This window comes from Anastrepha obliqua, chromosome 5 (assembly GCF_027943255.1).
Source record: "Anastrepha obliqua isolate idAnaObli1 chromosome 5, idAnaObli1_1.0, whole genome shotgun sequence".
Classification (NCBI taxonomy): Eukaryota; Metazoa; Arthropoda; class Insecta; order Diptera; family Tephritidae; genus Anastrepha; species Anastrepha obliqua.
Window position 1 is genome coordinate 45,488,561 of NC_072896.1, and position 27,399 is coordinate 45,515,959.

The 27,399-nt window shown below is 37.6% G+C and overlaps 2 protein-coding genes across 2 annotated transcripts; both read right to left on the minus strand.

Moving 5' to 3' along the window:
• Positions 1-9,119: 9,119 nt before the first annotated feature.
• Positions 9,120-12,077, minus strand: LOC129247936 (solute carrier family 25 member 35-like). The gene is made up of 4 exons (XM_054887315.1): positions 12,005-12,077; positions 10,080-10,255; positions 9,880-10,015; positions 9,120-9,652 (listed from the first exon to the last, which is right to left on the minus strand). Exons 1-4 carry the CDS (start codon positions 12,074-12,076, stop codon positions 9,122-9,124), a joined length of 915 nt encoding a protein of 304 aa, XP_054743290.1. The 5' UTR covers position 12,077; the 3' UTR covers positions 9,120-9,121.
• A 5,759-nt stretch (positions 12,078-17,836) lies between these two features.
• LOC129247937 (solute carrier family 25 member 35-like) lies at positions 17,837-25,156 on the minus strand. Its single transcript, XM_054887316.1, has 4 exons — positions 25,085-25,156; positions 18,792-18,967; positions 18,595-18,730; positions 17,837-18,367 (listed from the first exon to the last, which is right to left on the minus strand). The coding sequence occupies exons 1-4, from the start codon at positions 25,154-25,156 to the stop codon at positions 17,837-17,839; spliced, it is 915 nt and encodes a 304-aa protein (XP_054743291.1).
• Between the last annotated feature and the right edge of the window lie 2,243 nt (positions 25,157-27,399).

Sequence of the window (27,399 nt, forward strand, 5' to 3'; positions counted from 1 at the left end):
AGCTGGTTTGATTTTTTTCTTTCGTCGTGTCCATGTGACTGTCAGCCCAGAGTGAAGTAAGGCGAATTCATTCTTTGTTTTCTACTTTGCCAATACTTTGCTTTGATAATCAAACGTACAAAACATTGTTGCTGGTCTAGTACCACCACCTTTAATGAATGCGCCTTGAATTAATGTTTATCAATACAAGGCGAATTCAAAATGATGGCAGATTTTTGTTTTATAAATAAAATATAAAAAAATTTGTGGAAATTATTATTTTTGCTTTATTTCATAATATTTTTATGCCATCGTAGTCAAATGATTAGGTGCGTGACTACCATTCCGAAGAGTACGGGTTCGAAACCCGCTGAGGACACGAAACACCAAGTGATAGAAAAAGTGTTTACTAATAGTTTTTTCCAATTTCCAAAGGAATTTTTTTAGTAATTTCAAACTCGCTAAAATGTAATTACATAAATAAAATAAAAATAAAACTGCATTCCAAAAGATCGTTTAGAAATTCTAATCAAAAACCTTAAAAAAAATTTTATTATTGTATAAAAAAATGGAAAAAATAGAAAAATTGTCTGAATTGATCACAATGTTAACGTGTTATCGTTTTGACAGGGCGCAAAGAAAGGGGAAAACCACAATCTGCCTCTTCCGTAGTGTAATTAACCTCCTTTCTTTAGCATATGAAACGTTTTTTAGTGGTAAAACTTGAATGAGAAAAACTTATTCAAGAAAAAGTATGTATTATATGTAAATATATAAATATTCACGCATAGTCAAGTATGATTGATTACTAGGTTACGCCATCCGAAGCAAAATTGTGAGAGCAACTTCGACTGCTACGTCACTTTGTACTCAGCAACAGAATTCTGCCCGCACATTTCACACGTATCCACATACTCGTCCAATCAGTCATTATATAGATGGCAACGAAGTGCATAACATGAGCGAAGATCTCTCTCATATAACATCAATACAATCTCAGTTTTTTCGTAAACAAACTGCTGCCACGATCCTCATAACGTAACCAAATGAGCTGATTTCTTCGAAATTGCTGAGAGCCGGTTAACAACCTCTGCATTCTGTCCATTGTGGGTCGCTGTCGTGACTAAAAGTACGTTCACTTATGCATTCTTCTTCTTCTTAATTGGCGCGATAACCGCTTACGCGATTTTGGCCGAGTTTAACAAAGCGCGCTAGTCGTTTCTTTCTCATGCTAAGCGGTGCCACCTGATATTTTCAACACAGAGGAGGCCTTCCTCTTCCTCAGTTACCAGCTGGTACCGCATCGAATACTTTCAGAACCGGAGCGTTTGTATCCATTCGGACGACGTGACCCAGCCAACGTAGCCGCTGGATCTTTATTCGCTGCGCTATGTCTATGTCGTCGTAAAGCTCAAACAGCTCATCGTTCCATCGCCTGCGATATTCGCCGTTGCCAACGTGCAAGGGACCAAAATTCTTTCGCAGAATCTTTCTCTCAAACACTCCAAGTGTCGCTTCATCGGATGTTGTCATCGTCCATGCTTCTGCGCCATACGTTGGGACGAGCATGATGAGAGTCCTGTAGAGTGTTAGTTTTGTTTTTCACATATGCATTAATTACCAATAAATCCATAAAATTAATCTACCCGTTCACATATGGCAGATTACCTGCAAAATTGACAATCAGCTGTCAATACTGTTGTGAAAATTTGTCTTCATAGAAATTATTTTGGTGGAATATTTCGGTGTTTTGATTTGTTTAATTATTACGAGTATTAACGATATGAAGAGAAGACAAGGAGAAGGCAAAACTAATTTAATTGCGCAATTGACTGCGAATAATAAACAATTGGAGGAAACCGTAAGCGACGTTTACTGCGGTTTCAAAAAATTATGGCAGCAATACGCATGTGAAATTCGATATTACATTTTATAAGAGAACACACGTTTTTTTCTGTTATATGAATGCATAATTAATAATACCTAACAAACATTTCATTAGAATTGTGTCTACAAACCTGTTTTCTTTGCCGGCATCCATTTTATTTAGTTTTTACTTTGACGTTTTTCTTTACACGCGTAAAAATAATGATCTATTACACAGAAAACACAAGGTTGTATGTCAAAAAGTATGGTTATTATCTAGGATTATTTTATAATCTCAGATTTTGAGAGAGAAATTTTTTATGGGAAAGCTCGCTTTTTAAATACGAATTGGGAGCTAAGCACGAAAAAGTAGATCACCTATTATAAGTGACTTATTCACAGGGCTCAGTGATAGTTAACCGGCTCTCAGCGATTTTGAAGCAACCAGCTGATTTATGCTTATGCTGATTATGTTCAAAGTAGAGGTGATATACCAGAACGCCATAACCTTAACCATAGTATTAACCATAACGATAAACATATGATATTTATATATATGTATTACACTATCACATATTTGTGCATTTCGAAGTGGAGAAACTAAAGAAAAGATAACAAAAAGTATACCACAATGCAACAAATCACAACGCAATATAATGCAACACAATGCAACTGGTTATGGTTATGGCGAGTCAATTGGTCGCTATGGTTATGGAATTACGGAATTCTAGCATGCCACCTCTAATCGATTACAGTGTTGCCCGTATGTTGGTTTGATCAGCAAATTTATGGCGTTATGGTTATGGCACCTCTCGTTTGGACTTAATTTTTGCATTTTATACTGATTGCGCTTACTTTTAATGTATGTGTATATGGATATAAGGCGTTTTTCAATAGGTGCGCCTCAACTTTTTTCCGATAGGGAGGGCGAGCGACGCAATATTTTTTATTTTTCGCTTGTCATTTGGAAACTTCATTAGTATACATTTCATCATGGAACGCTACACGCTTGAGCAACGATTGCAAATCGTGCAAATTTTTTATGAAAATAATCGTTCTGTTGCTGCTACTTTAAGAGCATTACAGCCATTTTACGGTCTTCAGTGATGAAGCTCACTTTTGGCTCAATGGCTTTGTCAACAAGCAAAATATGCGTTACTGGGCAGAAAGCAATCCACACGTGATTCATGAGGCACCGTTGCATCCCGAAAAAATCACTGTTTGGTGCGGTTTACATGCCGGCGGCGTAATTGGCCCATATTTTTTCGTTGACGAGAACGATCGCCACGTTACTGTGAATGGAAATCGATACCGCGACATGATAAACGATTATTTTTGGCCGCAAATGAATGTGGTTTCAACAGGACGGGGCCACAAGCCACACAGCACACGCTACAATTGATTTGTTGAAGAGTAAGTTCGATGAGCGCATTATTTCCAGAAATGGACCGGTCGAATGGCCGCCGCGCTCGTGTGATTTAACGCCTCTAGACTATTTTCTTTGGGGTTATGTGAAGTCATTGGTCTACAGTAACAAGCCGGCGACGATTTGTGAGCTCAGAGCCAATATTGAACGCGAAATTGCTGGAATTTCGGCCGATTTATGCAAAAGAGTGGTCGAAAATTGGGTTCAAAGATTGGACTTCGTAAAACGTGCACGCGATGGTCATGCAAAAGAAATCGAATTTCATACTTAAATGTATATGTTCAAACTCGATAATAAAAAAACAATTAGTTAAAAAAGTCAAACTGTCTGTGTTTTATTCAAAAAAAAAGTTGAAGCGCTCTTACTTATCAATTGGGGAACCGAACACGCAAAACTAATTTATGTACTGCGTCATTTGCATCCCACAATTATTTGTTTATTATTATTGATTGGCTGTTTGTGCACTGCGACCTGAAGAGATCTATTGTGCAACCAAGTAATCTACTCAAATAGTTTTAGGCTATTTAAATCCCAAAACTGCTATAGGCTTAATTTCTACCAGGAAGTTTGGTTCTATAGATACCTTTCCATCTTGTCGTCGGCTGTCAGGTACGGAGAGTTGAGGATTGAACCCAGTATTCTTACATGTCCAGTAAGACTGCCTTCTTTGAGATGGAATAGATTAGGAAGCCTTAGAGCTGCACTGACTGCCGACCCTTCGACTACAAGACAGAGTGGAATGAGTCCAGTGATCATTCCTAAAGCCGTTGTGGGGCAGGTTCGCATTGCTTCCGTTACGCTCAGACAGGCTATTCTGTATATCTTATTAAGTGTCACCTGAGTCTTAATTTGGTATACTTTTTGCCACTAAACAAAAGAGGCGTAGGCATTGGCACTATTATTGTCCTATAAGAGCATGCCATCATCTTTGGCCGCAAACCTAATGTTTTACCGTAAAGCCTTTGTATATGTTTATTGCTCCCAAGGCTTTATTTGTGATGTACGATAAGTGATTTTTCCAGGTCAAGTTTTATCAAGGATTACTGGCAGATATTTCATTATTTGTTTAAAAAATACCGAATTAATATATCCGGCGGTGTAGTATCGCTGACTGAAGCTATTAAGAATGCATATTTTGACAGCGCTCTTACAAAAAATATAATTTCGCAACTACATCAATTATGGTCTGAACAAAGATAGCTTGGAAGAGAGTAAGAAAGGAGCGTGTGAAATGAGAGCGCACAATTCTGCTGTCGAATCTTCTATGACGTGGCAGCCGAAGCTACATAATTCGCGGTTACTCCCTTTTTGGGTGTTTGGCCGAGCTCCTTCTCTTATTTGTGGTTTGAGTCTTGATGTTGTTCCAATAGAGGTACCTGCAGACTACGGGACTCCGAACGGTAGATATTTTTTTATGAGGAGATTTTTTATGGATACAATCGGAGATTTGCTACTGCCTGCCGAGGGGCGACCGCTATTAGAAAAAAGTCTTTTTCTTGTTTCATGCACAGTGTTACGAACCCGGGCACAGGTAGTCACGCATCAACAATCGCCCACGGGAATAGCGAAGTTACTCTCGGAATTTTGCTTCGGTTCTCCAAACCTTGCAGTCTATTGTCTTTGGGTTGCAGTTTTCAGGGAAAAAGTGTGAATGGATCTCTTACGTCAATATCTTTTTGTCAAACAAACGCATACAGGATTCCGTAACTTTAGACTGCAGGGATACCAAAATTATCATTAATTAAATAGCCTGACTTACTACAAAAGTAACAACCTTTAAAGCTAACGTAGAACAGTTGTTGTTAACAAAACTTAGTGTGCGTTCTGACGCATTTTTTTTTTTGGCAAAAAAGAAACACATTCTTCTTTTTTTGGTGGGTGAGGTAGGGTTCAAAATGCCTGCGCAATTACAACGACCGCCATCTACCGCGTTGAGTGGTTTGGCCACTAAAACAATGGGAAGACTCTCTTCCCGGAATTACTTTCTGCATTATTTCTGGAGGGCAAAGAACGACGTCCATGACGTGGACCAGTTCTATTCACCCACGTCTAGGTCCACTATATATGTATGTAGCCAGCTTCCTACTATAGGCTCGTCTTCTTATGTCTCTATCTGTGCTGCGTTTGTGTTTATTGACTATAATTGGTTCCTGCGTCCTCTCCTTTTGACATATGGAGATTTTATGTCATCTATCCTCTCAATTGGTCCGCTTTTAGAAGCAAAACGAACATCGGAAGAATGCGATATCCGATTTGTTCCGGCTGGTACAAGTAAGAGAGTCAAACAGTTAGTGCCTCCTTACTCAAGAGTTCCTACTCTTCAGTCGCTCGTTCCGCATATCGGAGGTACTGCATTATTTTTGCTGAATAAAAGTACATTTGTTGGTATAGAAATCCATGCTATTATTTGATAGCTTAATCAAACTAAATTTTCACATAAGAAGTTTGCACGCTTTTTATTTTGACAAAAGTGTCAGTTGCCGACCGCTGACCTAAACCGAAAATATGCTTATGTCGGTGGATGTGTAATCGTGCAGAGAATGCACAGGATGTATGGGGCGACGGCCGCAATCGCGGTGCAGGATGGTTACTGGGATTTTGGGTATGTTGCGGTGAAGAATTGAAATGTTTTTGAATGTTGCTTACATCAAACAAATTGGGTATAAGCTGACACTGTGGCAGTTGTTGTTGCTGCTGCTGATGCTACCGGAAATCGATGCAACTAACAAATGTACAATAGGTTTGGCATTTGTGTCAGCTCATACAGCATCGTACTCTAAGTAGATATGTATGTACACATATGCATAAGAGTATACGTATACGTATCCGTATGTACGAGTAGAAGTGGTAAATTTGTAGTTATGTCTGTATGCAAGTACCGATCTGTGCATTACACGTTCGCGCCGAAATTTAGTGGCCTTTTGAATTTGTTTACTGGTGCGTGTATGTGCATTTAAATTAAATTTTATTCAGTGATTTTGCTGGCAGAAGTCCTCCATCATAAATTATAATACGGGAACGTAAGTATATGTATAAGTATATATGTATATGTATGTGTATTTGATTGGTTAACAAGTCCAAATATCTATCGATTGCATTTGTGTCATCTGAATTAATTTTAAGTTAAATAAGGATGCGAAATAAGTGACAGAATTTCATGAAACCATACGATGATTTTAAGACTAATTGATACCAGGTGGCGCAAAATTAATCATCCTGTAGGAAGATGTTATAATTTTTTCAAATGGCGTCGCGCGTCAATCATATTTGACATTTGTGAACTAGATAGCTGCAGACATACAAACAGACAAGCAATAGAGCGCTGCTCTCCGCAAGAGCGTAGAGTAATTGTGGACATTTTTTTAACAATAATCGGACGGTGGCGTTGACGCTGCAGGAAGATCGACGTCGAACTGGGCAAACATTTCGGCGCTTAGCTGCTCGACTGACTGGAACCACACGAGGCCTTGTAGAACGTGACCGCCACAAGACTGTTCGTTCGGCTGTGGCTATCGATGTCGCTGAGAATGCAGAAACACCCACCAGACGACGGCCAACGCAATTGAGCATCACCAGATAGAATCTACAGCGAATGTCAGTGAAAGACTAAGGCTCAAAATAGAGGCAACAAAACCGTAACCACATAAATCTGCTGATCGATCCATCATATACAGTTTGTCAAGAATGACTTTTGACATAGAAAAGAAATTAAATTTTTCGACTTCATTAGCAAAAAATTGCACGTTTTATTTATCTTTGACTTCTTTTTTGACTGATTCATATTTATTTACAGCATTTCCAGCGAATTAGCACTGCCTGAGTTTTTTCAGTATATTTAAATATTATTTGGTTTCCATTGTGCCGTCAATAAACACCAAATCGCCGACTCCTTTACTTGAAATGCATCCCCAAACCATACCGGAAACTTTTCCAAAATAAACCGCGGAAGTTTTATATCGATTTTGTAAAGCTGTCAAGGGCTTGCGCCATACTCTAGTCGGTGCATCGTTGTAATACAGCATTAACTTTATCTCGTCGCAAAATACAACTTAGTCCCAATAATCTTCTGGTTCGGGAATGTGCTTCAAAGCAAAAGAGAGGCGTTTACCTATATTTTGTGCAGACAGCAATGGTTTCTTGTGTGCTGATCTTGATGAATATTTGTGTTGCAATATGGCTTCACGCACTGCTTCAAGAGAGACAACAATACACTTCTCGTTAAGCTCCTTTGTAAGTGTTCTGAAAGAAATCCTCGGGTTTTGATCCCATTTTCGGATCATTAAGCGTTCTGCACGTCCAGTAATTTTAGTTTTAGACCCATCTCTACGCTTTTGCTCTAATCTACCCTCTTTTTCCGCTGAGGATTTTCCGATAGGCGGTGCTGTGGTCGAGATATTTCCAAAAACTGTATTTATAGTCCGACTTGGCTCAACCGCAAAACATATACATATTAGCTATACCAAAATTAATTTAGCCACAGCGAGGCATGGCAAGGGTTTCTAGGATAGATGAGGGAAAGGAACTTGGAATATCTATGTCCTTGGCGCTAAAGTTTCCATTGCAGTGGCTAACGATATTTCAGGCTGAGGGAAATTCCGACCTGTACTAGCAAAACCAAAGATGAGGACGACATTTAGTGTTTCAGTAGTTAAGCGACCTTAAGGATTCTACCAATCGGTTACTTACGTGCAATCTTCTTAAGGAGTACTACAAATTACGGCTGAAGAGCTGAAGTGTTCGCTGTCTATGTGGAAAAGAACATTACGTATTTGCATAGAGCTTACACTGGGTTGCTCACAGTTGTCGGACCGGTCATAAGCGTCTGCATTGCCTTATTCACTCTTTAGGACTGTTTACTGAGACAGATGGCCATTTTGTCTCGAGGGTGATGAGACAGCTTAGCATGTTTTGTAATAAATGCATAGCCGGGAAGGAACAAAGGGGCAAAAGCCCTGCACAGCCTTGGCTAGACAGCTGTACAGTCGAACTCCTAGGAAAGACTAATGTATCAAATGTATTTTATGCGACCTTCTCTCTCAATTGGGCAGATTGAAGATCTCTATACTGATAAGGCGGAGAAGCCTCACTTGGATAATAAAGAAGAAAAAAAGAGTGAAGAAATAGAAACTAGAAAATAGGAAATAGGAAAAGAGAGGATAGCTGTGTAGCTAAAAAGTGAGAATTAATATGTCTAAGCCTTAGCCTCATGATTGGAGAACAACTTGGAAGAAGATGATAAAATGATTCTACCTCATCCTCCGTACAGCTGTTGCAAAAAACGCTCAAAATATTGCCGTGAATTGTCTCTATTGGAAGCTTACGAGAAGCGTATGGAGTTTCCATCTAATGGCTTCTGTCGCAGCTGCAGAAGTCAGCTCAAGTGTATATTTAAGTAGCCAAGATCCTATTAGCGTACAACTTAAACCTGTTATTACTGTCCCATTACTTAGAAACTTACTTTATGGAAGCTTTAACCCTCGATTAGCATAGGCATACAAATGCGCCCAATTTTTTCACACCTTTAACTGAAGCCTTTTTTACGCAAAGAAATTTAATTGTGTCTCATTACTTTTACTTGAGCATTGAGAAAAGCTTTGGCCACAATAATTTTTCAATGTTTCTTTATACATTAAAGTAAGTCCTAAGCAATTGTGAACTCCCTTCTGGTAGGGTAAGAGTAGGAAACTTCTATTAATATCTGTAAATAACCAGCACAAGGGAATACTAAAGTAAGGAAGCCATTATCTCATAGTTTGGCTCTCTTTCCATTTTATAGTCGACTTTCCTACGGGATAGGTTTTCAACTCTTTAGTATCTCAATTTTTTCATAATCTATTATTATACAATATTCTAAAATTTTATTTCATATTTATTTTTCAGCGCCATGAGTTCATCGAAAAATAGTAGTACGAGTGCTGAATGCGGTACCAGCCGCAAATAGTTTGCCCAGAAACCTTTGTACAGTCCATATAGGCCCTCAGTGCGCGCGGTCTTGGCAAAACAATCCAACCAACCACTATACAATAGACCCTTGCCATTCGCATCCAAACCCTGATTATAGAGACGTGTCATTATAACATCCGACGGTGTCATGGCCAAGGTAACCACACAGCCGGCAATGAAACCACCACATAGCGAATTCAATGCCGGTTGCACTACCACATTCCGATCACGCAGAATAGACTTGACCGGTCCAAAAGTTGCCAACTGAACGCCGGAACCGATAGAAGCGCGCGCAATAGATGCTGTAGAGCCGCGCCATAAACCAAAAATGCCACCTTGGCGATAGATGTGACGCAACGCCGATAACATCCCGGTGTGGTTGTGTTGATAGCCGACAGCGACTTGTTTGGGTGCATGCGATTGCAGTTGCGTTTTCACCTAGCGGGGCGAAACAAAATGCGCTGTTATTACGCAAATAAATAAAATTATATTATATTTAATATTTAAATAGATGTGAATGTAATCTTAGACACGCGTATCTTTGCAAATCTTATCTCTTATCTACAGCTGCTTATTGAGCTTTCATGAACGTTTAAGAATTTGTGAGATATGAAACTGCATGACTTCTCCAATCTGTTTTATTATATTTTTATACTCATACAAACCAAGAAAAATGGACTCGAACAGTATGCACCCACAGCGCCACCAGCAGCACCCCAAAAGAGGCTCAAACCGAAAGAGTCACCGCCGGTTTTGCGCCGTGTCCACTGCATATTGGCCGCAGTGCTATAAATGCCCAATCTAGGCATGAACCGGAGTGACAATTAGAAGCGATAGTAGAAGTATTTTCTTGCTTTCGACTTACCTTATGCCATTCACAATAAACTGAAAGTGCATAGTCGGCACCAGTCCTTTCTGTAGACCCGACCAACCATCGTTGCGTATTACAGTAACGAGCCCATGCAGAATACCTTTATATGGTACTACGTATGTGCCACGCGCTGCTAGTTCTCCTTGAAGTTGGATGCGAGTTTTGATGACCTTGGGAAGAACAAAAATTTCTATTAATAATAAACTTTTCGCTTTGGGCCCGAATCAAAAGTTGATATCCGAGGTATTTTGGAGATGCCGAGGTCCAATTCATACTTAGTTTTTTCTATTCAAACACCAAAAAGCAAAATTGTAACCGAAAAAAAAAATTCTTATAATAAATAAAATTTTGCTGGCATTATTTTGCGCGGTGTTTTCACTGCGTGAACTGAATACTACTTTGCCGTGAACTACATACGAAATTTCACGCATATTTCACGACAATGGAAATGAAATTGCCGATGAATTGGCCAACTGCGGATCAGCGGGTTTCTCACGAGAAACAGAGCCAATAATCGAAATTACTTCGATTTACGAAATGCTAGAAGGTTGGGAGTTCCATGCTATGATTATTGTAAAAGCTGCTATAATACAGTGTGAGTGTGAAGGATAGGTTGTGAAGGATAGGTTGGAAGAAGACTACACGTATAGTAGTGAAAATCTTGAAAATTTTATTAAAGCTTATCGATTTTTGTTAAGTTTTCTAGAACAGAATTTTATGCACAATACTTTTTCTTTTTAATACTTCCAAGGCGTAAACTATATTTTTGTCCGTAGCGACAGCGTTGCTCATGGCCTTATACAGCCCCCCAACCACATCAAGGGTAGTCGAGTAATGTAAATCCAGGTTAAACTATGTCGGCAGATATAATGTCCTGATATTAACATGGATCCCGGGACCCGTGGTATCGCGGGTAACGAGATCTCTGACTCTTTAGCCAGAATGGGCTTTGAAACCAACTTTTTTGGCCTGGAGCCCGTTCTACTCTAACCCACAAGCGAGCTTGGCAGGCTGAGAGAGGCAGCAGATGGACAAAACTGATGTTAACTGTCATGTCCGACCGACTGTCGCAGCTCCTCCTGTCATTAAGCAGAGGGGACTGTAAGCAGCTGGTTGAACTGATGACGGGCCGCTTTTTGTGGGCGAAGCATCTGGAGAAGGTAGGCATCTCAGACAGTGCACTCTGGCCAGCATTTGGAGGGGAGGATGAGACGGCGGACCACTTTCTGTGCATCTGCCCCGCCTTCGCTCGAATCAGGCTTGAGGTCTTTGGCACTGATGTGTTAAGAAGTAACCACCTTGGCTCCTGGGCACCACAAGATCTACTAAGATTTCTTCGGATGTCGAGTAGTACAATGGATTTAATTGCGCTGTACTTGCTAGTTGCCCAGACACACAAAAAAAAAAAACATTTAGAAACATCTTAGAACATTTAAATAGAAAAACTCGGGTTCACGCATTGGGTAATTATTATTATAATGAATGCATGAATTATGCACTAAATCAATTTTAATCTTATCGCACTTTCCACGGTATCGAACACTGCCTAGAAATACATCATATTGCAAAAAGCCAAAATATAGAAAAACTGGCTTTAAAGTTTTCACACACTGTTGAGATACTGTCAATATTTTTTAGACAGTCTATCGGAATTTTTGGGAAATTACTATACAATCTTTTAGCTAACGAACGGGATTCGTGTATATTTTAACGACGATTAAAATCTTACAAGTATTTTTATAACTACGAGTATTAAAAATTCACAAACACAATTTTTCAGTATAGCCTCGATGTTTGGGAATCTTTATGGAGCTACGCGAAATTATTTTATAGTTTCTAATTCACATTAAGACGATTTTATACCATATAAATAGTTGATTCAAAGACTTTATATTTATTAATTTTGCTTTACAACTCACATCAAGCGGATTAGTGAAAATCGTCGCACCGACAGCAGCCAAACCGCCTATCACGTATTCAGATGCGTTCATTGTAAAGGACCCACTGTAGATAAATATAAATAATTGCGTTGAAATTCATTGCTTGTTTCTTTTTGCAATCACTGTATTCAACAACAACAATAATAAAAGGCATATTCCTCACCAATTTCCACTTCCGCTCAACTTGAACTTTCTGCTGTGACTGCTAACTTTAGTTTAGTTTTGTGATCTAAGCTAATCGCTGCTTATCAACTATCTGCTTATCACATCTTTAGCGAACGTCATTTGTGTAGATGAGAAATATTATACTAAAAGTGTATGACACTCGATTTATCTCCGGGCATAGGTTTATTATGACAGTAAAATAAACTTAAATATTAAAATTACTTTTCGTAAACATTAGACGCATTTGAGGGAGATATTCTGTATATTGTCCATGATTTTGCCGGCGCAAACGATGTCGTACCGTCTTTTTCCGAAAATAAAACTTTGTGGTAGTTTCTTTTTTGGTCCAAATACGCGCTGGGGCTTATTTTCGGGGGAGGGCGAAAATAAAAGTATATTTGAGTGATTCTCCGCGTAGCGCAGAACTCCGCGTCCCAGACGTTTTTAAATAAATAAATAGGGTTTACAGTAATGAATCCAACGTGAAAAAGTAACTTCCGCGTTTACAAACAAAAACTAGTAGTTATATCTATTAATTATTTTTTTTATTATTATATTTTCTTCAAATGTGCAGTTTAAGGTGCCAAAACGTCACGGTGAAGCCTATCCTCAGCATCACTTATAAAATAAAAACCAATATTTTAGTGAAGTATAATAATCAGTATAACTGTTATTGACATTTTGGTATTGTGCAAAGTAGTAGAATTAAGAAATATTATTGTTAAAAAAAAAAAAATTAATGCTTTGTTGGATGATATTTCTTGTCCCCAGTTTTTTGCGTCACGGTGAAGCCTATCAATAAAATTAGATTATTTATATTAAAATAAAATGTTAAATTAGTTTTACTCTAGTAAAAGCAATTGATCCATCCTTGATCCACTAAGGCAGAAATTAATCTCTTGATTGAATTTTTTGGTTTGTATACCTTGGAAGTATCATAGCAAAATTGTATTGACCCGATTTACACGAGTAGACATCTGGAAGGGAAACATTTTGTTCAAGGGCGAAGGTCGGTCGGGGAAGAGAGAAGGGATTTTGTCTCCCGTACTCGGCGACACGCTTTGCTCTTCTTATTCGTATTTCTTATCTTAAAGCAATTTTTGACAGTTGCTTCATTCGTTTTCTTCTTTTGTGGAAGAAAGTTCTAAGTTATGTGTTGGTTTTCAATCAAACGGAAGATAACAACGATGACAAACATCCGAACGCTGCTTGGGAAATGCACGATTATTTTTGCTGGTAAAGTAGGTATAATTTAAAATAGTTATGGGACATGTTTATGTTGATTTCTAATTTTTCCCTGCATTTCTAGATACTCAAGTTAATTTTAAGTTAATTATTTGCATATGAAGTATTTTTAATTTAATTTTTTTTATTCAAGTATAAGAATTTATAGATATATTTCAATAAAAAAAACAACAAATTATTTATTATTTAACCAGTTTGCATTTTTCATTCATATATTTAAGAAACTGTTGTCGAACGCTCTCTGCTTTACATGTAAGCGCGTGCTAGAATACATCCGAACCAGACGATGCTAAAGTGTTAAATGTCAAAATGTCGCGGAAACATTTTTGCCCGTGTGTACGCGAATGAAACATCAAAAGAGAATTTCCAGTGTCTCCCTTCCAGATGTTTCCTCGTGTAAATCGGGACATTGGGAATAACAGAATCGTCACGGTGAAGCCTCCATATATTTTGCAAATAAAATAAATATTGTAATTATTTATAATTAATCTTAAATAATGTGTAGCACTATTAGTTCTAGTGAATATAAATGGCCTCAACAGGAAAAATTTGTGGAACAACATCAAGACGCACACCACAAATAGGAGGAGGCGATCGGCTAAACACCCAAAAAAGGTGTACGCTCCAATTATATATGTATATATACAATATATAGTATGGTTTGACGCACTGCTTCAAGAGAGACGATAATATCACACTCCTCGTTAAGCTCCTTTGCAAGTGTTCTGAAGCAAATTATCGGGCCTTGATGCAAATTTTCGGATCATAAAGCCTTCTACTCGTCCAGTAATTCTAGGGTGGGGTAAGGGATAAAAATCGATTTTTTTTTTGCATGTTATTGTAGTAAAATATTTCAAAAATATCGTGTTAAAATTTTAAGTCAATCCGAGCAAAACTTTTTAAGTTATAGAGCATAAAGCCGAGCCGCCTCAAACATCTGCCGAGACGCAGCAGTTGCGCGCGTAGTCCGTTACAAACTTTAAACGCGGTTTTCTCGAACCTTTTTTTTAAAGTGCGTAGTCATTGGCATTTGAAAACTACTCAACCGATCCTTTTGAAATTTTGCACACATATTTTACATATAAAAAACCTTCTCCCAACGTTTTTTTTCGCCATTTTTTTTTATATTAAGGTGGTTTTACACCTACAAAATGGCAGCATTTTTTCGTCAAAAATCACTTTTTACTTCAAACGACTACCAAATGGCTGAAAATGAAAATAAATCGTCAAAATAAACGTTGAGGGGAAGTTTAACTCATACTTTAACTAAATTATTCGATTTTTTTGATTTTAGATGATTCTACGCTGAGATATGCTGACTACTGCAAAATGTATTTTTGAAAAGACGTCTACGTAAATGTGCTCTCATTCGCTCATTTTGCAATATTTTTACATGAAAATTTTTATCAAATATTCCTGAAATGTTACTTTATAATATGCAATAACTTTTAATAAACTGACTTGAACCGTTTCGCTACAATAAATTCATGAAAAAAGTGTTTTTTTTAGCGTTTATCCCTTACCCCCCCCTTAACGGCATACCTTCCCCTTTATAATGAAATAAACATCCGATCATTTATATTAAAAAAATAGCATTTTTCTTTGAATATCAAAATAACACCTCTTATTGGAAAACCCTTTATAATAATTGCGTAATGTCAAAGGATACTCTTTAAAAACCACAATATTTAAATTTGAAGTCCGAATAAAGCAAAAATTGTTCACTGAATAATGAAACGAAAGCATCAAAGTGATCATTGCGAAGCAGAGAAACAGCAAATCGAAGTTAATCAGTTAAGTTGTTGTTTTCCCAAAGAATTTGAAGTTTTTAAATGCTGTAAATAAATATGAATCATCCACCCCACGAAAGGGAGTTGACTATATGCCGCGGCGTCTGAATTTGGTATTCCCGCAAAACTAATACGGCTGAATACCAGCAACGCCATCAGCCTTAGAAGGACTTCTCTGAATCGTTTGATACTAAACGAGGTTTCAGACAGGGTGACTAGCTGTCGTGACACTTCTTTAACCTAATACTGAAAAAGATCATGTGAGTCGCAGAATTTAATCGTTCAGACATAAATTTTTATAAAAGCGTACAACTTTTTCATGGGTCGATAATATTGGCGCATTATCGTGCCAATCAAGAAGAAGAAGAAGTTTATGGCGTTATGGTATGTTATCTCTTTCAAGCTTTAAACAAGATGGATGGTGCAAAATTAATCATCCAATTTTGTTTTGAATAACTTTTTTGCGAAATAAAAAAAGTCAATTTTGAGTGATGCAAACCTTTATTTTGACCTTTAAACGCTCCATTGTTTGCCCGTTTTTATACTGCAGCTGTTGAGTGCACAAGTGCCAAATATGATCGGCGGACGTCACCTTTTGCAAAAATTATGAATCATCCGCTAAGGTGATTAAATTTGTGCCAGTTTGTACAAGTATATAAAAATTTATTTAAAGTTTTGCCGCGTATGATTGTGACCGGTAAACTGAAAAAGAAGACAGCCGATCGAATTCAAATTCACGCGATAAGTTTGTATTAAAACCAATTAGAAGAAAATCTGAGGATTTTCCGATAGGCGGTGCTGTGGTCGAGATATTTCCAAAAACTATATTTATAGTCCGACTTGGCTCAACCGCAAAACATATATTAGCTATACCAAAATTAATTTAGCCACAGCGAGGCATGGCAAGGGTTTCTAGGATAGATGAGGGAAAGGAACTTGGAATATCTATATATTTACTTGGCGCTAAAGTTTCCATTGCAGTGGCTAACGATATTTCAGGCTGAGGTACTGGAAAACCAAAGATGAGGGCGACATTTAGTTTTTCAGTAGATAAGCGGCCTTAAGGATTCTACCAATCGGTTACTTACGTGCAATCTTCTTAAGGAGGACTACAAATTACGGCTGAAGAGCTGAAGTGTTCGCTGTCTATGTGGAAAAGAACATTACGTATGGCCATTTTGTCTCGAGGGTGATGAGACATCTTAACATGTTTTGTAATAAATGCACAGCCGGGAAGGAACAAAGGGGCAAAAGCCCTGCACAGCCTTGGCTAGACAGCTGTACAGTCGAACTCCTAGGCGAGACTAATGTATCAAATGTATTTTATGCGACCTTCTCTCTCCATTGGGCAGATTGAAGATATCTATGCTGATAAGACGGAGAAGAAGAAAAAAAGAGTGAAGAAATAGAAACTAGAAAATAGGAAATAGGAAAAGAGAGGAAAGCTGTGTAGCTAAAAAGTGAGGTTAAATATGTCTAAGCCTTAGCCTCGTGATTGGAGAACAACTTGGATGAAGATGATCATCCTCCGTACAGCTGTTGCAAAAACCCTCGAAATAATGACGTTAATTGTCCTTTGGAAGCACAAGGGACGCGTATGGAGTTTCCATCTAATGGCTTCTGTCGCAGCTGTAGAAATGACGAGAAATTTAAGAATACTAAATACTTTCCTTGACACTATCCCGCTCTTGCGGGACATCGCTTTCTAAACTTTTACTTCTTTGGATGCCAGGTAGACTTTGAATCTACAACTATCCACAAAAGAGAGAAGTAATGGTTTCATTGGGAATTAGAGAGGGATATTGAGTTTAAACAAGTTGGATCATAATAGGCCTCCAGACCTAAGTGGGCCTTTTTACATCCTAGTACATACTGTAGCATAACATAATGCTAAATATCATCGCATGGATACACAATCGACAGTCGGAGCTGAGACTTGGTTAGCTCAGTTGAGCACCTGCAATCTGATGCTGCCTAGAAGGATCTCACGACTTTCCACGTTGGTGCTTAGTGCTCTTGTTCAGCACTCGCCAAGCTGCTACAAAGCCCATTTTTCCAGGAGCAGACCACATCTAGTTAAGAAAGCTCCAAAGGGAATTAATTATGTGAGCTCAATTGTATACACAATTCGGTAGACGAGAGTCTACTAGCGTGTGAAACATCGGATGCTGCGCCAACTGTATACAACTTAAACCTGTGATTGCTGTGCTATGACTTAGATACTTATTTTATGGAAGCTTTCACCTTGAATGGGCTTAGGAAGGAGACCAAACAAATGCCCTCAGTTTTTTTCACACCTTTTCACGAGGTATTCCCTAATTGAAGCATTTTTTACGCAAAGCAATTTAATTGTTTCTCATTACTTTTACTTGAGAATTGAGAAAATATGTGGACACAATAATTTTTCAATATTTCTTTATACCTTAAAGTAGGTCCAGCACAAGGGAATACTAAAGTAAGAGGGCAATATCCCATAGTTTGGCTCTCTTTCCATTTTATAGTCGACTTTCCTACGGGATACGTATTTTCAAGAGATTACGGACTGGTTGAATTTGTTTTAGCTCTTTAGTATCTCAATTTTTTCATAATCAATTATTATATGTACAATCTTCTAAAATTGTATTTCATATTGTTTTTTCAGCGACATGAGTTCATCAAAAAATAAAAGTAGGAGTGTTGAATGCGGTACCCGTCGCAAATAGTTTACCCAGAAACCTTTGTACAGTCCATATAGGCCCTCAGTGCGCGCGGTCTTGGCAAAACAATCAAACCAACCACTATACAATAGACCTTTGCCATTCGCATCCAAACCCTGATTATAGAGACGTGTCATTATAACATCCGACGGTGTCATGGCCAAGGTAACCACACAGCCGGCAATGAAACCACCACATAGCGAATTCAATGCCGGTTGCACTACCACATTCCGATCACGCAGAATAGACTTGACCGGTCCAAAAGTTGCCAACTGAACGCCGGAACTGATAGAAGCGCGCGCAATAGATGCTGTAGAGCCGCGCCATAAACCAAAAATGCCACCTTGGCGATAGATGTGACGCAGCGCCGATAACATGCCGGTGTGTTTGTGTTGATAGCCGACAGCGACTTGTTTGGGTGCATGCGATTGCAGTTGCGTTTTTACCTAGCGGGGCGAAACAAAATGCTCTGTTATTACGCAAATAAATAAAATTTTATTATATTTAATATTTAAATAAATGTGTAAGTAATCTCAGACACGCGTATCTTTACAAATCCTATCTCTTATCTGCAGCTGCTTATTGAGCTTTCATGAACGTCTAAGAATTTGTGAGATATGAAACTGCATGACTCCTCCAATCTGTTTTATTATGTTTTTATACTCATACAAACCAAGAAAAATGGACTCGAACAGTATGCGCCCACAGCGCCACCAGCAGCACCCGAAAAGAGGCTCAAACCGAAAGAGTCACCGCCGTTTTTGCGCCGAGTCGACTGCGTATTGGCTGCAGTGCTATAAAAGCCCAATCTAGGCATGAACAGGACGGAGAATTAGTAGTAGTAGAAGTATTTTCTTGATTTGGACTTACCTTATGCCATTCACAATAAACTGAAAATACATAGTCGGCACCAGTCCTTTCTGCAAACCTGACCAACCATCGTTGCGTATTACAGTAACGAGCCCATGCAGAATACCTTTATATGGTACTACGTATGTGCCACGCGCTGCTAGTTCTCCTTGAAGTTGGATGCGAGTTTTGATGACCTTGGGAAGAACAAAAGTTTCTATTGATAATGAACTTTTCGCTTTGGGCCCGAATCAAAAGTTTATATCCGAGGTGTTTTGGCGATGCAGAGGTCCAATTCGTACTTAGTTTTTTTTCTATTTTTTTCAATATTTTCTTTTCGGACACCAAAAAACCAAATTGCAAGCGAAAAAGAAAATTCTTATAATAAATAAAACTTTGCTGGCATTATTTTGCGCGGTGTTTTCACTGCGTGAATACAACTTTGCCGTGAGATACGAAATTTCACGCATATTTCACGATAATGGAAATGAAATTGCTGATGAATTGACCAACTGCGGATCAGCGGGTTTCTCACAAGGAACAGAGCCAATAATCAAAATTACTATTACAGAAATCATGAATTGGATCAGCGATTAGGTATGTGATTTACATAAAAAGCGATGGTCCAGTCTAGAACGCTACAAAATTGTAAAGCGAATTGTGACAAGCCCGAACAGAAAACTGTCGGACTTTCTTCTAAATCTTACTAGAAAAGACCTTCGGTAGAAGGTGGGTGTTATTACAGGACACAATCCATGAGGTCAGCATATGACTACCATTGGAATCTTTGACGAATCGATTTACCTGGTTTGTTTAGAGGAGGAGCTGGAAATCACTAAGCATTTTGTCTGTGAGTGTTCTATATACCTTTGCTAGATCAAGGCTACGATTTTTGCGTTCCGATGTCATGGGAATGAGTAAAATTTGTTATCTCAAACTGGAGAATATTTTCAGATTTACTGAAGTATCTGGAAAATTCTTACAGGACTAGCTATCTCTGCCTCGGTCTCTTTTCTAACCCATTTCTTTCTCTCTGTCCTTTCCTCTTTAACTATCAACCCTTTTACTTCCCAGAGCTTCGAATACAAAGAAATTTTTATCTTAAGTGTTTTAAGAGAGTTACTGTCTCGGTGCTTCTTGGCTCGCCTTTTTCAAATTTCAAGTTTAGGGCGATGCAATTTGTATGGGTTTTGACAGCCATTTCACGTGAAACGTGTTTAAAGCAATGCTTTTCTAAACTTTTTTTGCGGTATTTTCTTTTCAAAGATCAAAAACAAATTGTGCGCTGAAATAATTTTAAATGAAAGAAAACTAAAAAAGTCGTTGGTGGCATTTTTTTTTCAATTTTAAATAGCAACAAAATAAGCCTTTTTCTTTTCCTTTTTTATAATTTATGTTAAGAAATTATTGTTTTTTTTTTTGTTGAAGAGAAAACAGAGTTTATGCCTATGTCTTCTTTTTAATTTATGTTTCGGAATTTTTTCTTTGTCTTTAGTGATGTTTTGTGCTTTAGTTGTATTTAGTTTTCAATGATCGAAAATAAAATTTACATTAAAAAATTTGTCGGAATCAATTAAACACTTAAAATTTTGTGGTAAAAAAATATTAAATTTTTAAAATTTTTTTAGTAAGTGTCAAATCACAATTAGTCTAAGCTTTGTCAACAGTCCAGTTGAGAGCCGAGGATTTCCATTTCTTTTAGGCTCTGTCCTTCTATCAACACGACGATCATCCATTAAGAGTTCAACCATACCGAATCGCCTTGAATGCACTATTTTAAGTTTTGCGCAAATATTAAAGATTAACGGTGTAGCTCTTTTGAAATATTTTCATTAGATCGTTTTGGTTCTTGTTTGTTTGATGGATGGTCCCGCACTGGAGCGCTGAATTTGGCAAAAAATCACTTGACATAGGTTGCGAAATGAACTGCCGCATCGTCTTGCGCTTATGCTACACTAAATACTTTTTCGTCAAAAAAATATATATACATATATATCCAGTACGAACGAAGGCTAAGACTAAACTGAGATGTTTGCAGAAGTGAGAGTTACTGCATTCGATGGAAAGAGCTTTATACTTAACAGCGAATTTCTTTCAATTGCAGGTTCTTCAGCTACAAGTAAATTAAAGATAGTACGAGTTTTTAAATCCAATGAGAGGATTATGCACCGGAAAAGCACTAGAGCTCAAAGCGCACTCGCAAAAACAGTCATAGAATGTTGTAAACTCCTAAATGCCTTATCCCAGTGTTTCAGTGTAAACCTCATTTGGGTGCCAGTTCATAGAAATATAGCAGGAAACTGTATAGCAGAGAACTTGCCAGAAAAGGTACTACCCAAACTATTCAATCGGATAAAGCGTTGAAACCCATACCCATTGCCACTTGTAAATTACACCAAACCAATTGCAAATGTAAGTACTCATATAGAATGGTACAACCCCAACTGGATTTTGGTCTACCGGGTCACAATTTTTTTACAGTGTATTAAAGTTTCGCAATATAGATCAAAGCCATATTAACTAGTATGGTAAGTCCAGTACAAATATTGATTTTTCTTAAATTTCGCTTTTGCAGACTTTTAGTAAAATTCAATGATACATTTTTTTGTAGAACATTTTAACCCGTTGAATTCCACCGTTATGTGACTATTTGATCCATTTTTTCAAAAATTGTTCAGAAGCCCTCTTAAACTGGGGATTTAAGGGTTAATATGTTCTACCAAAAGATTCCTTGGATAATTTCACTAGGGGCTGTTAAAGACATTGAACACCTATGGGTTGAACGTACTTGAAAAAAAATGTAACAAAAAAATCCATATAAATATTGGAAACTTAAAATGCCTTATTTTCTTATCCAACTTGATTAAGCAGCCGAAATGTTCAAAGTTTACAATAGGAAAATATCAAAATTTGAATTGTAACCCCCAACAAATGGTTCGTAAAAATCAACTTTGTTTTTACTGAGCTTTTATTAGATTTTGCGAACTGTTTTCCGTGTGCACTTCTCTATAGTGAGAAAAGATTATACTGCAATAACAGCTCATAATTTATCTTACAACAACAGCAAAATGCAAAAAATGTATACGAGAGTGATAAGAGTCGAAATTCTGTGGACTGTGGCTGTTTTAATAGTTATTCAGTGGATTGCTTAGCACGCAGTTAAAATGGTTATTGAAGGCTTTCTAGGTAAAAAGAGATCAGAAACCTACAAGTCTGATGTGCAAACTATGTTGGATGCATTCGAAAAGCTTCAAGTCAACATGTTTTTCATGCATTTTCATTTGAATGAATTTAGTAGACAACTCGCCACCGAATCCGACGAGCATGGAGAACGATATCATCAGGTATCTTTGCCATTTGAAAAAAGGTGACTTTAAAAAACGTTACAATTTTACAGCAATTCTTTTCTTATTGAATTCTTTTGAATTCTTTTCACTAGATGCAAGAGGAAAAAAGCCCCTGATGCAGTATTGGCTGAAATTTGTTGGTGGTCAAAAGCTGTATTCGAAGGTGTGGGGTTAGACAGCGATAGGGATTCGGAAATATGTCCTCCGAAAAAAGCAGCACATTCAACTCTGCCTCTAAGCTTAAATTCAGCATCACTAGCCAAATGAATTAAACGGGTTGTTTTTTCAGAGCCCAACTCTTTTTCCACCAGAAACATCACAGAGTTTTATTTGATATGGAATACATGAAATATATACATTCATTTTTGTTACCTTTTGTTTTTTTAACTTAAAATTGTCGCATGTGTTACTGATACACAAAGAAACTTTTCAAATAGTAAATTCAAAATGGCAAAACCTAACAACATGCGAGTTAAGGAAATTAACATGGCCGAAAATCAACAGTGGTCGTTCAAAATGCCTGCTAACACTCAACGGAGAGAATACAAGAACTTTGATAGGTATATTAACCGGTCATTGTCCAAGAGCTAAAAATGCTAGAAGGCTGGGAGTTCCATACTGCGATTACTGTGGAAGCTGCTATAATACAGAAGAGGAGAAAACTATTAGACACCTCCTCTGTCAGTGTGAAGGATTACATAGAAGAAGACTTTACACTTTGGTAGTGCACTTTTAATAAATGTAGCGACTATAGTGATTCTTAAAGGGTTACATACGTCCATTATCTTCCAAAAATCGAAAGTATACTTTCTTAAAAATATACCGTGAAACTTTTAAGCGGCAATTCCTAATATTATAGCTTCTACAGCCCATTACCTAGGTAGAGAGCGACCCGCGCGCTCCTGTACATCAAATTTTAAACTCGTTTTTCTCGAAACTACTTTTTCCGGCACGAACTGCATGACAACTCATACGTTTTTTAATATTTTTTGATGCGGTTTGTTTTAATATTCGAATTTTCTCTATACATAGATTTGATTTTTGATATTTTTATTAAGAAATTTTATAAACGTAAACGCATACTTTTTTTAAATGCCGTAGATTGTAAAATTTTTCGAAATTCAAAAATCCGGCTCGACAGACTATAACTGACTACAACTATATTTTACAAGAAATTTTTGTATAAATATTATTTTTTGTAAAGAAAAATTAAAATACATTTTTTTATAAAGTTTAATTACTAGTAAAAAATGCATGTAATGTAAATGTAAATTTTTGTATATTTATTTCTATTTTATCCCTTCTAGAAACAGTTTTTCTTTTAGCGCTACTGGACGTATGTACCCCTCAAACTAACGAAGTTAAGCTCGCTTATAAAAGCCACGGGATGGTTTAAAAGGAATCCTATAGTGTTCCAATGATAACACAACGGACCTACGGCAGGTCCAAGTGTGTCATAATGGCAGCCACCAAATTTACTTACCTGCCTGCCTAAATCCAATGGTTGGAAAGCCTTTGTTAAAAGTATTATCATTTGTTGTGGCCTTAGTTCATACAAAAACTACAAGATTTTTGTATATAAGATCAGGACCTATTTATTTAAAAAACTTGCTTAGTCCTTATAAGTTCTTTTGTTAAGTGTCTTCAGGTATTATAACAATTTTAAATGGTCAAAAAAATATGATAGGTTTCCACAAAAAACTAAAAGAATTTATCGAGTTTTGTTAAGTTTTTTAAAACAGACTTCTATTCACAATACTTTTTCATTTCCATACTTCCAAGGCGTAAACTATATTTTTGTCCGTATCGACAGCAACGCTGTCGCTCATGGCCTTAGACAGCCCCCCAACCACATCAAGGGTAGTCGAGTAATGTAAATCCAGGTTAAACTATGTCGGCAGACATACTATCCTGATGTTAACATGGATACCGGGACACGTGGGTATCGCGGGTAACGAGATCTCCGACTCTTTAGCCAGAATCGGCTCTGAAACCAATTTCCTTGGCCCGGAGCCCGTTCTACTCTAACCCACAAGCGAGCTTGGCAGGCTGAGAGAGGCAGCAGATGGACAAAACTGATGTTAACTGTCATGTCCGACCAACTGTCGCAATTCCTCCTGCCATTAAGCAGAGGGGACTGTAAGCAGCTGGTTGAACTGGTGGGCATCTCAGATAGTGTACTCTTCTCAGCATGTGGAGAGGAGGATGAGACGGCGGACCACTTTCTGTGCATCTGCCCCGCCTTCGCTCGAATCAGGCTTGAGGTCTTTGGCACTGATGTGTTAAGAAGTGACCACCTTGGCTCCCGGGCACCACAAGATCTACTCAGATTTCTTCGGAGGTCGAGTAGAAAATTGAGAAAGAAAATTGAAAAGGGAATGCGAGTGCAGTACAATGGATTTAATTGCGCTGTACTTGCTAGTTGCCCAGACACACAAAAAAAAAAAACATTTAGAAACATCTTAGAACATTTAAATAGAAAAACTCGGCTTCGCGCATTGGGTAATTATTATTATAATGAATGCATGAGTTATGCACTAGGTAAATCAATTTTAATCTTATCGCCCTTTCCACGGTATCGCACACTGCTTAGAAATACATCATATTGCAAAAAGCCAAAATATATATAGAAAAACCGGCTTTAAAGTTTTCACACACTGTTAAGATACTGTCAATATTTTTTAGGCAGTCTATCGGAATTTTCGGGAAATTACTATAACAATCTTTCAGCTAACGAACGGAATTCGTGTATATTTTAACGACAATTAAAATCTTTCGAGTGTTTTTATAACTACGAGTATTAAAAATTCACAAACACAATTTTTCAGTATAGCCTCGATGTTTGGGAATCTTTATGGAGCTACGCGAAATTATTTTATAGTTTCTAATTCACATTAAGACGATTTTATACCATATAAATAGTTGATTCAAAGACTTTATATTTATTAATTTTGCTTTACAACTCACATCAAGCGGATTAGTGAAAATCGTCGCACCGACAGCAGCCAGACCGCCAATCACATATTCAGATGCGTTCATTGTAAATGACCCACTGTAGATAAATATAAATAATTGCGTTGAAATTAATTGCATGTTTCTTTTTGCAATCACTGTATTCAACAATAACAATAATAAAAGCCATATTCCTCACCAATTTCCACTTCCACTCAACTTGAACTTTCTGCTGTGACTGCTAACTTTAGTTTAGTTTTGTGATCTAAGCTAATCGCTGCTTATCAACTATCTGCTTATCACATCTTTAGCGAGCGTCATTTGTGTAGATGAGAAATACTAAAAGTGTATAACACTCGATTTATCTCTGAACATAGGTTTATTATGACAGTAAAATAAATGCAAATATTAAACATTAGTCACATTTGAGGGAGATACTCTGTATATTGTCTACGACTCTGCCGGCGTAAACGATGTCGTACCGTCTTTTTCCGAAAATAAGACTTTGTGATAGTTTCTTCTTTGGTCCAAATACGCGCTGGGGCTTATTTTCGGGCGAGGGAAAAAATAAAAGTATATTTGGGCAACTCTCCGCGTAGCGCAGAATTCCATGTCATAAACGTTTTTAAATAAATAAATAGTGTTTACAGTAATGAATCCAACGTGAAAAAGTAGTTTCTGCGTTTACGAACAAAAACCATTTCCATAAAAAAAAATAGAATTTTCTGCAAAAGTGCAGTTTAAGGTGCCAAACGGTCACGGTGAAGCCTGTCCCCAGCATAACTTATAAAATTAAAACCAATATGAAAAAAACCAATTAGTGAAGCATAATAATCAGTATAACTGTTATTGACATTTTGATATTGTTCAAGGTATATTAGTAGAATTGAGAAATATTATTATTAAAAAAAAATGCTAATGCGTTTTTGGATGATACTTCTTGTCCTCAGTTTTTTGCGTCACGGCCTATCAATGGATTATTTACATAAAAATAATATGTGAAATTAGTTTTACTCTGGTAAAAGCAACATTTAACTTTGCTAACTTGATTCAATAAGGCAGAAATTAATCTCATGATTGAATTTTTTGGTTTTCATACCTTGCAAGCAACAAACTTGTGTTGGGAATAACAGAATCGTCGCGGTGAAGCCCCAATATATTTTTCAAATAAAATTAATAATAATCGAAAATCGCCGACAATTTGTTTAAAAAATCAGTAATATGAGGTCAGTCCATAAGTTCGTACGTATTTTACCCATAATTTCACTTTTGTACGATTTTTGCATACAAAAAATTATTTGCGGAATATAACGGAACTATTTATTGGAAGGGTTTTTTGCATCGGGTGGTGACTGGCGACGAAAAATGGATCCACTACGATAACCCAAAACGCAAAAAATCATGGGGTTTGCCCGACCACGCATCAACGTCGACGGCCAAGCAGAATATTCACGGCAAGAAAATCATGCTCTGCATTTGGTGGGATCAGGTCGGCGTCGTATATTTTGAGCTGCTCCAACCGGGCGAAACAATCACGGGGGATCGTTACCGACTGCAATTGATGCGTTTAAGCCGGGCATTGAAAGAAAAACGGCCGGAAACGGTAAAAAGGCACCACAAGCTTATTTTGCAACATGACAACGCTCGGCCGCATGTTGCTCAACCTGTCAAAAAATACCTTGGAACGCTCGGCTGGGAAGTGTTACCCCACCCGCCGTATAGTCCAGACATAGCTCCCTCCGATTATCATTTGTTCCGGCATATGAGTCTCGATTTGGCGGACCAGCGGTTCTCCTCGTACGAGGCTACCAAAATATGGGCTGAGTCATGGATAGCCAAGCAGCGGCCAGAATTTTGGAGAAACGGCATCCGGAAATTGCCCGAAAGATGGGCGAAAGTTGTAGCTAGCGATGGCCAATACTTCGAATGAAATATTTTGTACCGTTTTTTCACAATAAAGCCCCAAATCTTCGAAAAAAACCTTTAAAACTAATTCAACCTCCTAATATATTTTCTTTGATATATTGTGCATCCAACAAGTGATTTTAATCGCGGATAGAAGCACGTGTTGTTAAAAAATAAAATGGAATCTTCGAACACGTATAAGAGGTATATTTTGTATTTTTTTATAAAAGTGGTAAAAATGCAACAACTGCTGCTGCAGAAATAAACACTATTCACGGAGAGGATACCGTGAGTGTAAGGACTGCGCAAAAGTGGTTTTCAAAATTCCGAGGTGGTAACTGCGACGTTATCGTTCTGAAGTCTTTAACTCCCTTGCTCCAACTCGTGGAAGCTGAGTCAAATTTGACAGTCGATATGATAGCTCA